General features: G+C 35.1%; 2 protein-coding genes across 2 annotated transcripts; both read right to left on the bottom strand.

Annotated features, from left to right (window-relative positions):
• Positions 1 to 609: 609 nt before the first annotated feature.
• Positions 610 to 3476, bottom strand: LOC21405571 (cell division control protein 2 homolog C). Its single transcript, XM_010114737.2, has 4 exons — positions 2696 to 3476; positions 2497 to 2566; positions 2023 to 2161; positions 610 to 1080 (listed from the first exon to the last, which is right to left on the bottom strand). Exons 1-4 carry the CDS (start codon positions 3321 to 3323, stop codon positions 988 to 990), a joined length of 930 nt encoding a protein of 309 aa, XP_010113039.1. The 5' UTR covers positions 3324 to 3476; the 3' UTR covers positions 610 to 987.
• Positions 3477 to 6104: 2628 nt separating this feature from the next.
• LOC21405570 (2,3-bisphosphoglycerate-independent phosphoglycerate mutase) lies at positions 6105 to 11494 on the bottom strand. The gene is made up of 10 exons (XM_010114736.2): positions 11396 to 11494; positions 11081 to 11243; positions 10196 to 10323; positions 9793 to 9943; positions 9485 to 9688; positions 8368 to 8792; positions 7717 to 7909; positions 7531 to 7626; positions 6674 to 6829; positions 6105 to 6418 (listed from the first exon to the last, which is right to left on the bottom strand). Exons 2-10 carry the CDS (start codon positions 11240 to 11242, stop codon positions 6254 to 6256), a joined length of 1680 nt encoding a protein of 559 aa, XP_010113038.1. The 5' UTR covers position 11243; positions 11396 to 11494; the 3' UTR covers positions 6105 to 6253.
• Positions 11495 to 14613: the final 3119 nt, after the last annotated feature.

Below are 14613 nucleotides of genomic sequence, written 5' to 3'. Positions count from 1 at the left end.
ATAAAATAATAATATTAGAGTTATTAATATAATTATGATATTATTTATTTACTATTACACTATAATAAATTATTTTATATTATTGTATTATTATATTATATTATATTACGAGTCTGAATTTTAAATTAAAAAGATTGTAAATTTTAAATTTTATTAGGGTATTATAAAAGTTTTATTAATTGTACTATGCCGATTCCTACATAATTTAAAAGCTAAAGTTGTCTTTGAACTGCTTTTGATTTTGACTATAGATTCTTTAAAAATTCTCTAAAAAGCACATTGAAAAGATTTATCAAATACAAGCACACAATTCTTCAAACAGAAGCTGATTTTGGAAGCGAACATTAATACCAAACTAAGCAAAGTTCATTGTACGATATTGACCGTTATACAAGCACACAATTCTTTATGCTTCTTTATTTTCCAGCAATAAATAAGTTAATAAAACAATTTCAAGTTTAACAATGATTTTTTCTAATTTTATTATTTATATCATGGCATAAAATTTTGATGTCATTACCAAAAATAACATGCAGATTATGAAAAAATAATCTCCAGATTATAAAAAATAACCTACAGATTATGAAAAGATAACTTACAAGTTGTGGCATGAGATAAATTTACAACTATAGTAGAAATAAAATAGTGTTATTCAAATTATGACAGAAAATGTTAAATGTGTTACGAAAAAATATAAATATTATGTGGATGTTCATCTTCTAAAACCCTCCGTGTTTACAATCACCCAAGATACTTCATCACATCACGATTCAAAAACTTCTGCCAAAATAAAAGGAAAATATATATAACTTCTTTTTACCGGAAAACAGATATCTATAACACAATGCAAACGGCAAACAACATATCCTATATTGGAATCACCAAGATGATGATAAGTGACTTCACACCATATTATCTTGGTAACTACCATATTACCCCAGACAGATAAACTTCAAGATTATGTTATGTTGTCTTGGCCATTGAACTTTAGAATTGAGACTTGTCAAGGCTGTCAAAGTAAGGATGCTCTAACGCTGCTTTGGCCGAAATTCTCTCCGCTGGATCATATTTCAGCATTTTCTGCGTTGTCCGAGACAGAAACACACAATTAGCTATTGGATTTTTGTGTAAAAAATAACAGTGAAAGTAACCATAGCACAGATGGCTGGACCCCCAACTCAAATTCAGAGATTAAGCCATTGATAGATATCAAAACTCAGGAAAGATACTTTTGACATCAAATCAAGATTAAAAGTAAAAGGCAGTGGATTCAGGAATTGTTTATATTATTGAAAATAGGAGGAGAAATCTTACTAAAACATAGAAACAATTTCTGCAATGAAATGAGCAAATATCATGTAGCAATCAAGCATTCATTTCTTTAAGTAGGTACAATATCCAACGTCCTATATATGACAAGTTGTAGGATAAACTTAAGTTCTTTAAAATAAAAATTTGGAAAGCGAGAGATCTGGACTAAATATCCAATCGATGGAAGAAAAATAATAAAACACTAAGGTCTCGTTCACTTCGCGGATTCAAGTTTTCAATTCAAGTTGAGAAGTGATATTTTCTGAGAGTTTTTCACTGTAGCAAAAAAAGTTAGATGTAATATTTTCTGAGAGCTTTTTACTGTAAAAACTTAAAACTAAAAACTCAAATCGGTAAAATAAACGAGGCCTAAATGGTAAAAGCTACAACTTAAGAGCCAATTAGCCAGCATCATATGGGCACTGACTTAATATACTGTCCATGAGAAATCCACTTGTGATTGAAAGCAGAACAATCCATGAAGACTTGAAAATCAATCTCTAGTTTGTCAAATTTTGCTTTGTTAAGATAGAACCAACCTAAATTTTTGATGTTGAGTCTGCTCACTAATGATTTGCCGAGCTACTTAACAAGCTCAACACTACTTAATGCACTAAGAAGTCCTATTTCCGGTCCATCTAAACCACTGAGGTAGTTTCTTATTGCCTTTCAAGAATTGCACAGTTTCATTTCAAGGACAAGTAATATTACCGAAAGAAGCTCAACTCCATCTCCTCCAAGAGAAGGAACAGCACGAGCCAAGTTCTGTGGCTCCCATTGCGGGTACACATGCCAATCCCTCAGAGTACTCACTCCTGGCCACTGCTTCTCAGTGGGTGTTCCTAGCAGCCTGCATAGAACATCAAACCCAAAAATGGATGGATGGTTGATATTAGAAAATAAACTAATCCCCTGATCGAAAAGGTAGAAACCCTGAAATTTAAAGGATTTACATTTTTTTCTTGAGAAGCTAATGATCAAAACAAATAATTAGCAATAGAGCAAAACAGCGTAGGCTTTTTTCAACACCCTTGCTTCCTGTTTTATCACCCCATAAAGCCGAAAAAGTCAAAACTTTATAATGTTTCGTGATAAAAATGTCAAGAGTGTTTTGTTTTAGAGATCCAAATTACAGAAGCATAAATCTAATCAACCAATACCCCATTTAATCCAATAGTAGCATACCTGAAAATGTGAAGCAATTGTTGGAATTCCGAATCTCCAGGAAACAGAGCCTGCTTTCTTACCATCTCGGCTTCAAACAAGAACAAACAAAAATAAAATAAAATAAAATAAATCAAAAAATCAAAACATCAAAAAATTCAGTGAAACCAGGGAAACGAAAACAAAAACAAAAATTCAACGATCTAGACCAGCCGCATACCGAAAATGCAACCGACGGACCACATGTCAACGCCGGTGGAGTAATGCGTCGATCCAAGCAAGACCTCGGGAGCCCTATACCAAAGAGTAACAATCTCATGCGTGTAACTCTTGAGCGGCACAGTGAAGGCGCGGCCGAGTCCTAGATCGGCGATCTTGAGAATCCCCCTCTCCTTATCGAGAAGCAGATTCTGCGGCTTGAGATCGCGGTGCAGAACACCATGGGAGTGGCAATGCGCGACGCCCTTGCAGAGCTGGTAGAGGAAAATGCGGATCAAACTGGGGGTAAGTGGCCTCGGATTGGGGCCTTTGCGGTGAGAATCGATGAATTTCTTGAGATCGGTGTCGAGGTACTCGAAGACGAGGTAGAGGACAGGCTTCGGCGGCTTAGAGGCGTCCTTGCGGTTGTCGGCGTGCTCGACGCAGAGGAGGCGGACGACGTAGAGAGACTGGGAGAGCATCTGGAGGAGAGAGACTTCCCGGAGAGCCGTCGGAGGAACGCCTTCCTCGTCCATCTCGAGCCTCGTCTTCTTCAGAGCGACCAATTGGCCGGTGGATTTGTCCTTGGCCTTGTACACCTTCCCGTACGTGCCTTCGCCGACCTTCTCGAGCTTCTCGTACTTCTCCATTGTTGCTTCTTCTTGGTTCGGAGTTTGATCGGAGATTGATTGAAGTTCGATCTTCGTCTTCGTCCTCTTCGACTGGGAATTGCAGGAGCGGAAACCCTAGAATTTGAATTTCATAGCGCCGAGCGGGCTTTTTCTCCTCTTTTTGTTTTCTGTTTTTTGTTTTATTATTTTTTTATGACCGTTGATGGCTTCGAAATTTGAATTTTGTAAAGTAAAGAGGGAGGGGAGAGATGTGGGTGGCATAATTGTGAGATAGACATGTGTCCCGTGGCCCCCAATGCGACGGGAAGAAAAGAAACCACTGTCTCCCTTATTTGACATGACCTTTTGTTTATTAAAAAAAAAAAGGAAATGCCCTCATGGGACGTGTGTTTTTTTTTTTTTTTTAAATAAAATAAAATTTTATTCAAGGCCTCGTTCATTTTACCGATTCGAGTTATCAATTCTAAATTTCTACAATAAAAAGCTCTGAGAAAATGTCACATCTAACTTTTTTTGCTACAGTAAAAAGCTTTCTGAAAATGTCACATCTCAGCTCGAATTGAAAACTCGAATCTGCGAAGTGAACGAGGCTTTAATAATCTTATATATATCCTCATTCAGTTCGCTAATTCGAGTTTTTAATTCGAGTTGAGATGTGATGTTGTGTGAGAGCCTTTTACTGTAACAAAAAAGTTAGATGTGACTGTTTCTGAGAGCTTTTTACTGTAACAAAACTCGAATTCTAAACTCGAATCAGCAAAATGAACGGGGCCTAAAATAATAATACGAATGATCCTGTGGTACATACTATATAAAACACTTGATAAAAATTGATTTCATCGATGAAACACAAAGGAGGACACATTGATTTTAATATGCATAAGACTCTTTTTGAAAATATAATTAATGGAAGCTTTTAATCTATCGATAGTATGTAACATGTAGCTCTAAAACCACCAACATCTTCACCTAAATTTATAACTAGCAGAACTTCTAACATGTTTTTTATTCTTTCGTAAATCTTAGATTTACAAGGTAAATTTAGAAGTTACTGATACAAGATAAACATTTTTTAGTTCTGCTCGTAAATCCTAGATTTACTCTATCAGAACACTAATTGAGTTATTCGTAAATTATATATTTACATTGTAAATCTAAGATTTATTATCAGAACACAATTTATGTTACTTCGTAAATCTCAAATTTACATATAAATCAAAGATTTACCATCAGAATGTATATAGTGTTTATTACTAAATCATGCATTTAAAGTATAAATTCAGGATTTACTGTTAATAAATTATATTAAATTTACTAATATAAGATAAACATTTTTTAGTTATGCTTGTAAATCTAGAGTTTACTGTACACTAAATTCAAGATTTACCATCATAATATAAATTGTGTTATTTGTAAATCTTATTTCATAAATTCATTAAACTATTGTCCTCAAATTATTGATTTTGAGTCAACTTACCCGATTCTGAAAATGCATACCTCTTTTTTTTTTTTTTTTTGGCAAAATACATCAAGGAGGAGTGGTCATTCACTCGAAATTACTAGTTTTTTTTATCAGTCATCAATCAATCTGATTGTTGTATAAATCTCTCTTCATCAAACAAATCCAATTTCTAATTAAAATCTAACTATCCAACATCCAACTGGATTGGACTAGTTTGACCTAATGAATAGCTTTACTTATATCTACAAAAAAAAAAAAAAAAAAAAAAAAACTAATTTATATCGATCAAAGGACATTTATAAAAGTAATCTTAAAAATAATCTTTATCTTTTACTGTAGAAAAGAGGATAGGAGCGTGGTTCCTTTAGTTGCTAACTTGTTAATGTGTCTTTTTTCTTTTTGAATAGAGTTGTTTTGTTTTGCTTATCCTGCCCTCAGTAAGTTTTTCCCCTTACTTTTGACCTCTACCTTTGCCAACTTTTTGAGGTAGGAATTGAACAAGTGGCATTGCCAACTATTACATGAATCCTGACAAGGTTTGGGAGTAATTTGTTCGCCAAGATTGAAGTATCGGGAATTATCAAAGACTTTACGCGACTTAAAATAAATAAAATAAAATAAAAGAAAAAAGAAAAACGGACGTACGATAACATTTAATTGCTTTAACCAACAATATATGTTCCTAATTAATTTTCAATTTAAGAGATATCATACTCCTAAGCCCTATTCATGCTAATTATATAGCTGGCAGCTTATCTATTTCTACCAAACGCATCACCACAATGAATAATTAGACGAGAACGAGAGAACACTCAGATTTTGCAGTCATACAACCAAAATAATTTCATGTAACGGCAAAAATAAAGAGAGTAACAAAAATTGGATATATTGAGTACATTCTAAATTAATTTCAAAATAATTTTATTTTTTATATGACACTGAAAATGAAAACATGTTTAATTTTAGATAAAAATCATTTTTAAAAATACATTTAGTAATTTTATTAAGAGATTATCTTCAATTTAAAAAAAACCTAAAACTCCGTTTAGTTATATAATTTTCACCCATTTACCAAAAAACAAAACATTTGCCTAAAGAAATGAAAACGAAAAAAAAAATGAAAAACAACTTCAAATTGTTTTCATTTTCTAAGTGATTTTACACTAAACTAAAAAATGAAATTGTTTTCAATTTTTTTACCTTTTTTCTTTCAAAAACATTTTCTCTCTCAGTCTCATTTTTTTGTCTTGAAAAACGTGAAAAAAAGAAACGGAATTGGTTCTACACACGCTAATTGTATCCTGGTCTGTAAATGTCCACAGATAACTAGCAGAAAGTGAAACTATGACCGCAAATGGGAGTTTCTTAACTTATTAAGCCAGGTAGCATTACACAATCGACAGCCTCCTTTATGCACGGCTTTAAATTCAGTCAAAATTTAGATTAATATAAAAACTCAAAAACGCTATCTTTTTCCTTTGTTTCCTCAGTTATCAACTACTTCGATGAGAGTTGTCTCGTAGTTGCTTGGCGCCTCAAGTCCATGCAGATTCATCACGGTTGCAGCAACGTTGGCAAGCCCACCTTGTGGAACATCGCTGCGGAACCGAACACCAGGTGCCAGACCAGGGCCTCCAATTGCAATAGGCACCTAAAGAAGGAAAATTAGATTAAATCATTAGGACCTGATATAATTCATATTGATACAGTAGATTCCACTTGTTCCATAAGTGGAAGGATTATTGCAAGTTTCCAGGCAGCTCAGGTGAGAAAACCGCAAGATTTCAAGTTCAAGAAATCCAGTGTACGTTACACAAGGAAACTGCCTCCGCTTTTATTATCTTCTACTCTTTTAACTTCAAAAAACATCACCAAATTCTGCAGAAAGGAGGTGAAATAAACTTACTGGTTGAAGAGTGTGAGAAGTGAGAATTTGAATCTTGCCATCCTTGTCGAGGAGAGGTTTCCCAGACTTATTTCTCTTTACCATATCTTCGGCATTTCCATGATCCGCAGTAACTACATAAATTCCACCCACTTGCTCTATGGCATCAAGAATCATCTGCAATCACACAAGCGACACCACCTTAATTGACGGCAGTAGAAACTGAAACTAGAATTTAAAAGGATGAGTTCAAAGAGAATTGCTAAAATATCAAACTGGATCACAACAATTCAGTTTTTTTTTTCCCCTGAAAAATTAGCCACCGTTTAATCCCCATCCCAACTCAACAAGACATTCTGAAAAATTGCCGTTTGCTAAAGTTAAGGGATAGCACTTGCATCAAGGCGGCAAACAGGTGCTTCTAGGTAGTGGTCTTGTCTGTAACTATGGGAGGGTATATTTTCTAAGAGGTTTTATTTTATTTATCTATTTATTCGCATGGTTTTTCAACTTAACACATTCGTGTGAATAGCTGCAAGCACCAATTTCTTGTAGAAGTACATGACCACTTATTTACAACTCAAGTGGAAAACCCAGTAAACATACTTGCTTGAATTTTTTTTATTTTTATTTTTTTTTACCCCACTATATTTCTATGGACAATTTTCCCAAAATAAGTTTTTTCCCACTAGCCATACCGAAATTTCAAAAAATACTAGTTAGGTAAATCCTTCTAAAGATCCTTACAACAACGTTCGAGGCAATAGAACTTTTTAGCCTAGTTTAGAATAGCCTCCTCACAATTTCACGTCACACAAAATAACGGATTCTCATTCTAACTTAATTGTAATAATAGTAAACAATTACAACCACTTTACCTTGACTGCTTCGTCGGCAGCCTTGCAAGCCACTACTGTAGCCTTAATGTCACCTGTGTGTCCCACCATATCACTATTTGGCAAGTTGACACGAACCTAGAGTAACATCCGAAAAAACAAATCAGATGGACACATTGCGAGTCCAAAACGATATGTGTTCAAGTCACATGGCAAGGTATATAATACCTGCTGGAATTTCCCGCTAAGTATAGCATCCCTTGCCTTTTCAGCAATCTCCAAGGCCTTCATCTTGGGTTGAACATTGAATGTGATTCCGGTATCACTTGGGATTTCCACATATTCTTCCATTTCAGGGTTAAAATATCCAGAACGATTTCCGTTCCAGAAGAATGTGACATGACCAAATTTAACAGTCTCACTGTTGAGAGCAGAAAATATAAATAACAATGTAAGTCGCACAAATAGGAAGCCCTTGAATTCGAGAAAACAAGTCAACTTCCAAATCCAACTAGTTAGGTCGGTATCACACAAGAAAGTTCCAAATATGCATGAATTGCATGTGTGTGAGTACATCAATTCAACTCCTCAAAAATCTATAGCTAATTCCTAAAAGGTTGCAATAACAGTATTCAAACCAACTGATCAACCACAAACATTTCTCATTCAATAGAATGATCAAGCCTTAAAATTTGATTGATCAGGATTCAAAATGTGCAAAGATACATATTCAAATATTGAGCTTTAACTTGCAAGCGAACCAAAATGCACCTTCAAAAGAAAAAGGGCCAAAAAGTTGATTTGCAGTCATGCCTAGTAGAAATACATCTCTACTATGCATGTGAAGTGGCAAAAATTATAAACTTGGTAAATTCTGACCTGCAAGCGAAGGTGTGTACACCATTGTGCACTAGATATTCACCAGATGTCCTCTCTATTTCTGGAGGAACAACAAGATATTGGCTTGGAAGCTTCAGCTCACCATCATACTGGAGCATTCCAGCGTACCGAATTTTAGGGAATCTAACTCGGTCAAACTTATCAAAATCTTCATATTCAAGCGCCTTGGCAATCATAACCATCCGATCTGCTCGGAAGTTGAATGTTACAACAGCATCACCATCGACTATTGGTCCTACAGGCTTACCATTCTCATCAACAATAACAAAGGGAGGGAGGTACTGGTCATTGCTGTTGGTTTCCTCCCTGAGTTTCTTGACAGCTTCAACGGCACTTCTAAATTTGTAAGGGGCTTCACCAAGAACTTGGGCATCCCATCCCCTTTTCACAACATCCCAGTCATTCTGCAAGATAATAAAATAGTCAAGTACTTCATTAGGCATTATTTGTATCAGCTAAAAACATATACGACCAGCAAGAAACTGGATTTTAGAAGGTAAAAATTTGCAAACACAAGAAAACTTGTGCACTTGACACATCACTAAATAGAAGCAGAAATATCCTATTGCTAATTAAAGGGGTCCTGTGGGACACTTATGCCCTCATTTAGCCTGCCTGGATAGGAATCCAGTAATTAATTGATCCAGAAGCTCGCTTAAGGCTGGAAACAACGTAGATAATTTCTTCAGTGTTTAGCTACATGCAGCTAACAGACAAAAGGAACTGCAAATTAAAAGAATACACCACAACTATTATGCGGCACAACAGGTGCACCCATTGAATACTTTGACCCTTACTACCAGCAATGAGACTGCTAACTCTGACTATTACTTTTTAGGCGACAATATATTTTCTTTCAATAAAACGATACTCTTTTATTTGAAAATATGAGAACTAAGAACAAAGCAGTGAAATTCCCAAATAAAGGTTCGCTAATAAATGAAGACCCCACACATCACCATGAACAAATTAATGACCATATCTCTCTTGAATTCCAAAGTATATAGAATGGTAACATGAATTACTAAAGCACAATGCACAGGAAAAGCAATAGATCTGCATTTACAAAGATCCCAAAAGCCATGCCATTACATACCTCATAACGATCCATTGTAACATACATGCGACCACCACCAGATGCAATCTGTGCATCAACACCCTTTTCACGTAATTTTGCAAGATCATTTTCAAGTGTTTCCACAAATCCCACACTTGAACCGTCCAAAACATCACGGCCATCAGTAAGAACATGGACACGAATTCTTTTAGCACCATTCTCAGCAGCTCCTTTAAGCAACAACTGCATCACCAGATATACAAATAAAGACAATAGGGACGGAAAAATAATCTTGATTGGGAAATACCCATATAGAATGACACTAAATAATCCACTGATAAACCTACCTGCAACTGGTCGAGCCTCGAATGAACCCCACCATCACTCAACAATCCAATGAGATGCAATGTGCCATTTTGAAAAGATTCCTTGATGTACTTAAAACCTTCTCCCTCATAAATTTTTCCAGAGGCAAGAGCAAGGTCAACAAGCTTCGCTCTATGGAAAAATCAAATGTAAAATCAGCACGTGCCATTGCAAACAGTTGTATGCTACAAAAACCCCATCTTGGTACCAAGGGAGAAACAAATACAATCTTACACAATTGGAGAAAAACTAAAAATAAACAAACAAAAAAATCTAATAAAATAAAAATAAAGGCTAGTTGCACGACTAATTTATTGTTAGCCATCAATGCTTTCAGGATGTGCTTTCACACAATCACTATCATGGAATCGTAGAGAAACTCACCCCTGCGCAAAGATGCGTCCAGCACCGAGTGCATTGTGACCAACTTCACTGTTGCCCATATCATCTTCCGTTGGAAGCCCCACAGCAGTACCATGAGCTCTCACCAGCCTCCATTTTTCAGGAGCACCCTATCGAAATCAACAACAATAGATAAACATAAGTTTAAAATATCCCTTCGTGTCAATTCAAGCTATTATACAACATAAATCACTCTACCCTCAATGTCTAACAGCCCCCACCATGAGTTCTCAGCATTAAAATATTTATTCTCCTCTTTTTTTAGACCACCACAAACAAACCCAACAACGCTCAGAGGCATTAATGGACCATCCACGCTTTCGATGGGAACTTTCATACATAGAAATTGCAGTTCAACAAATGCCCAGTTCATGAAGTTAGAATTTCATGGTTAGTACAAAGCATAAAACAATCAAGTCACTAAATGGAAAATCAAAACTTAGAGCTTGTATGGTAGGAGGTAGAGGTAAGGGGATTGGTGGAAGGATTTTGCTACTAATCGTTGTTCGGTACAGGAGAAAAGCGAGCCAATAGATTGAGCGAGAGATTTCAAATCCTTCAAGCTAACCCAAATTTTAAATAGAATAAGAAATCCACACCAAACACAATACGAGAAAAGTCCTTTCCTTCCTCCCTATTTTCCTCACCTAATTTATGCATGTCTTTCTTCTCTCTTATTCCCCTCTTACCAAACATAAAGCCTTAAGCACAGGAGGAACGAGAACAACAAAATATAACAAGAAAACCGATATAAATGGATCCGAATCAATAGATCTCGGTCAGAAATGGATTCTATCAAACAATGACAGACATAATAAAACAAAAAAACAAAAAACAAAAACAAAATAGAAGGCAAAGAAAAGTTACCGTCTTGAGAGAATCCATGGTGGGAGTCTGGGCGACATGGATGCAGTTGTACTGATCGGGATTGGCTTCACCCCAGCCGTCCAAAACCACCATCGCCACCGTCTTCCCCTTCGGCAGCTTCGGGTGATCCGCCAACTTCCATGAGAATTCCGAGCTTCCCATTCTGAAAATTTCCCAAACCCACAAAAAATCATTATATATTTATACATATATAAATATTCAACAATCAAAGAAAAAAACAGACGATACCAAACAACAAACACGCAAACAATAAATCGCAAAATAAAATGAAAAAACAGAGAGAAAATCACGTACTTGGAGATGAAAAGGACGAATCTGCAACTCTTTGGAAGAAATCGAAAGAAGGAAAAAAAAATGGAGAACCAGATTAATCGAGAGTCTGGGCGACCACCCACAATGTGTGCGTATATATAGAGATGGAATCGAAGCTACTTTGATTCCCACAGATTAGTAATTCGACAACATCACACGCCGTTGAATTCAGATCGTTAGGGTACACTTGGCGTGCGGTCAAGAGAGGTTTTTGTGGGTCCCGCTTTGGTGATTCAGTGTTGACAGTTCTATGATAGTCGAGTGAGCTTGTCTCTGTGTAACGTTCGTATTTATCTCGGTTGGAAATCGAGAATCTTCGGGGACGGTTGAGCCTCGTGACGTTGGGGCTGTTTTTTTTTGTTATTTTTAAGTTAGGTGATTTGAGTGTAAATTTTGAGTTAAGTTTGAGTTATAATTTGAGTTTATGTTTAGTTGTGTATATTTGAGTTATAGTTTGAGATAAGAATTTTTTTGCGTTTGTGTTTGAGTGGGTCAAAATTTGAATTTATATTTAGATAGTATTTTAATAAAAACTCAATACTGATGACAAATTTTAATATGATATATGAGTGAGGTTTTATTCGTCTTTTCGTTGTCAACACATAGAAAAAAAATCATCTCAATCAGAATTAAGAATAGAAAAAATATTGTTCATTAATTTGAGTTTGAGTTTCTGAACTTGAGTTGAAGAGAAAACTTAAACTTGAGTTTTAATCCTAAATTTGAGTTTAAACTCAAATTTAAACTTAAAAGAACATGAATTTAAATAAAATTATAATTCGAATTATTTTTTTTGTGTTTTTAACTAAAAAAGAGCTGTTCGCCGAACAGCCTCGTTGAAATTTGGTAAACGCTAAGCATGGGTTATGACTCATGAGGCATAAGCGTGCCAATGCACGTGAAAATTTCTTTTTTCTTTATTTTTTTGGCCCTTTTATTAAAAAAAAAATGTTAAAATAACGGTGGGGAAAGAAAAATCAAATATATAACTATTGGTTTTTTAATAATATTTTGGTTCGATTAAAGGTAGTTGCACTAGAATATTCCGGGAATCCTTTCCTAACCTTCTCCTTCCTCACTTCACTTACCTGTTAGTGATGAAAGTTCGGGCGACGGACATGTCCGATGCTTGAAAATTTTTAGACACGGTGGGTAAGCGATAGTATTGGTGAAAGTGTTGTAATTTTTAAGAAAAATATAAGCACACCTCAACAGTTTAGGAGCACTTTAACACATTCGAGGATGTCGACAATAACGGTAACGTTAAATAGATAGCTCAATGTAAATATTGTGGTGATAAATTATAATGTAACACTATTCACGGTATTACACACTTTAGAAGACACTCTGAAAATTGTCTTCAAAAGCAAGGAGACGGAGCCGATCTCCGCCAAACACAATTATCGTTTGACTGCCAAACCGGAGGTCTAAGCACATGGAAATACGATCCGCAAGTTGATCGTATGGAAATGACACGATTAGTAGCCACGTTAGATCAACCACTTAGTTTTACTGAACAAAAGAATTGGCAGCATTATATTAAAATTGTACATAATCCTAATGCACAATTTTTTTTCAAGAACTACTCTTAGGAAAGATGCATTAAAATTATATAAACAAGAAAATGAAGCATTAATCAACTTTTTACACTCTACTAGTGGTTGCGTTGCGTTAACGGCAGATATTTAGTCTGCCGTTACCAACAAAGATGATTTAGCTGTAACCGGATATTATTTTAAAGGTTTTGATTTGGATAAGAGAATCTTAGGTTTTAAATGTGTTATAGGATCACATACTGCCAATTTAATATATAACACAATTTTATCTGTCATTTATAAATATAGTTTAAGAGATAGAATAATGGCCATAACATTAGATAATGCAACTGCAAATACTAAAGTAATAAAATTTTTTAAAAATGATTTAAGTTTATTCGGTAATAATGATATATTTCACAAACGTTGTGCATGTCAAATTAATTAATTTAATAGTAAAATTCAGTTTAAAATCAATGTCAGGTCATATTAAAAGAATTAGAGATAACATTGCTTGGATTCAAGGTAGTAATCAAAGAATACAAGATTGGTTTAGATTTCTACAAACATGTAATCAAAATCCTAGAGTATTAGCCTTAGATATGCCCATAAGATGGAACTCTACTTATATAATGCTTGAACAATGCATCCCCTATAAAGATGCCATAACAAATTATGTTAGTGCAAAATTAGGAGCATGATTTATAGATGAAACTAATTGACAAATTGCCGAACTCGTATTTAATTTTTTAGGTAGATTTCACGAAGTTACTTTAACGCTTAGTGTAACTTATTACCCAACGTCACCATTAGCGTTAGGAGATGTCACGCCCCCAAACCGGGGTTAGTGACGTGGAGGCTTGTTTAGAAACTTAAACATGTTTAAGAGAATGATTCGCATATAATGTTGCAAACATTATAATATATATATTTTTTAAATTCAAAACATCCAGGTATTTCTAAACAAGCCCCTGCATTCAAGAGAAATTTAATTTTAAGAACGGTAGTGGAATTTCCAACCAAACCAGTTTAAAACCACGTCCCTGGTATCATGTCAGGAATTCTCACAGGTGTTTAGCATACATGAATATAAACAAGAGTAAATGTGACATCAACCACAGTCTAGTAATATTTAAGTTTACAATCCATAATCTTTCATACATGCCTTGAGATAAGGGATTAGAGGAAATACAACTCTTCGCTTTCCTGAAACCAGTCCACGTCGCCAGTAATAGCTACCTACTCCGCACTACTTCTGGCGTCGCCTGGAGGGGTTTAATACATTTGAAAATAGGAAAAGGTGAGCGAAAGGCCCAGTAGGATATAATTTTATAAAGCATTTAAAATAAAGGTACTCACGGTCTAAAGATATACACCCGGAACCGATCATCCTTTTTTAAAAAAAAAGAAATACTCACATAATAGAATATGTCTGTATAATGAAAGTGTGCAGCTCATCATACCACTATACAAGAAGCGGTAAAAATGTATGTCTAATGAAAAGTGTAGAGCCATAAATCCACTAAACAAGAAGTGGATCCGTATGGGTTTCGGGACCTGCCCCCAAGAATGCGATTCCTACATCCCGATCTCTGAGGCCACCATGCATTGTATCATTCCTTAAAATATTTCATTTTAAGAATTGATACGCTTTGAAATCTCATT

This window comes from Morus notabilis, unplaced genomic scaffold (genome assembly GCF_000414095.1).
Source record: "Morus notabilis unplaced genomic scaffold, ASM41409v2 Scaffold552, whole genome shotgun sequence".
Classification (NCBI taxonomy): Eukaryota; Viridiplantae; Streptophyta; class Magnoliopsida; order Rosales; family Moraceae; genus Morus; species Morus notabilis.
Note: the sequence above shows the minus strand (reverse complement) of the source record. Positions and strands in the feature narration are given on the sequence as shown.

What these genes read in the sequence shown, in the direction of transcription:
- LOC21405571 (XM_010114737.2), bottom strand. Translation starts at nt 3,323, where the DNA reads ATGGAGAAGTACGAGAAGCTCGAGAAGGTCGGCGAAGGCACGTACGGG. An exon ending in GTCCGTCGGTTGCATTTTCG is followed by an intron (nt 2,567 to 2,695) that starts GTATGCGGCTGG and finishes TCTTGTTTGAAG; the next exon opens with CCGAGATGGTAAGAAAGCAG. An exon ending in ATGGAGTTGAGCTTCTTTCG is followed by an intron (nt 1,081 to 2,022) that starts GTAATATTACTT and finishes CGGACAACGCAG; the next exon opens with AAAATGCTGAAATATGATCC.
- LOC21405570 (XM_010114736.2), bottom strand. Translation starts at nt 11,242, where the DNA reads ATGGGAAGCTCGGAATTCTCATGGAAGTTGGCGGATCACCCGAAGCTG. An exon ending in GGACGCATCTTTGCGCAGGG is followed by an intron (nt 9,944 to 10,195) that starts GTGAGTTTCTCT and finishes ATTTTTCCATAG; the next exon opens with AGCGAAGCTTGTTGACCTTG. An exon ending in TTAGCGGGAAATTCCAGCAG is followed by an intron (nt 7,627 to 7,716) that starts GTATTATATACC and finishes ATGTTACTCTAG; the next exon opens with GTTCGTGTCAACTTGCCAAA.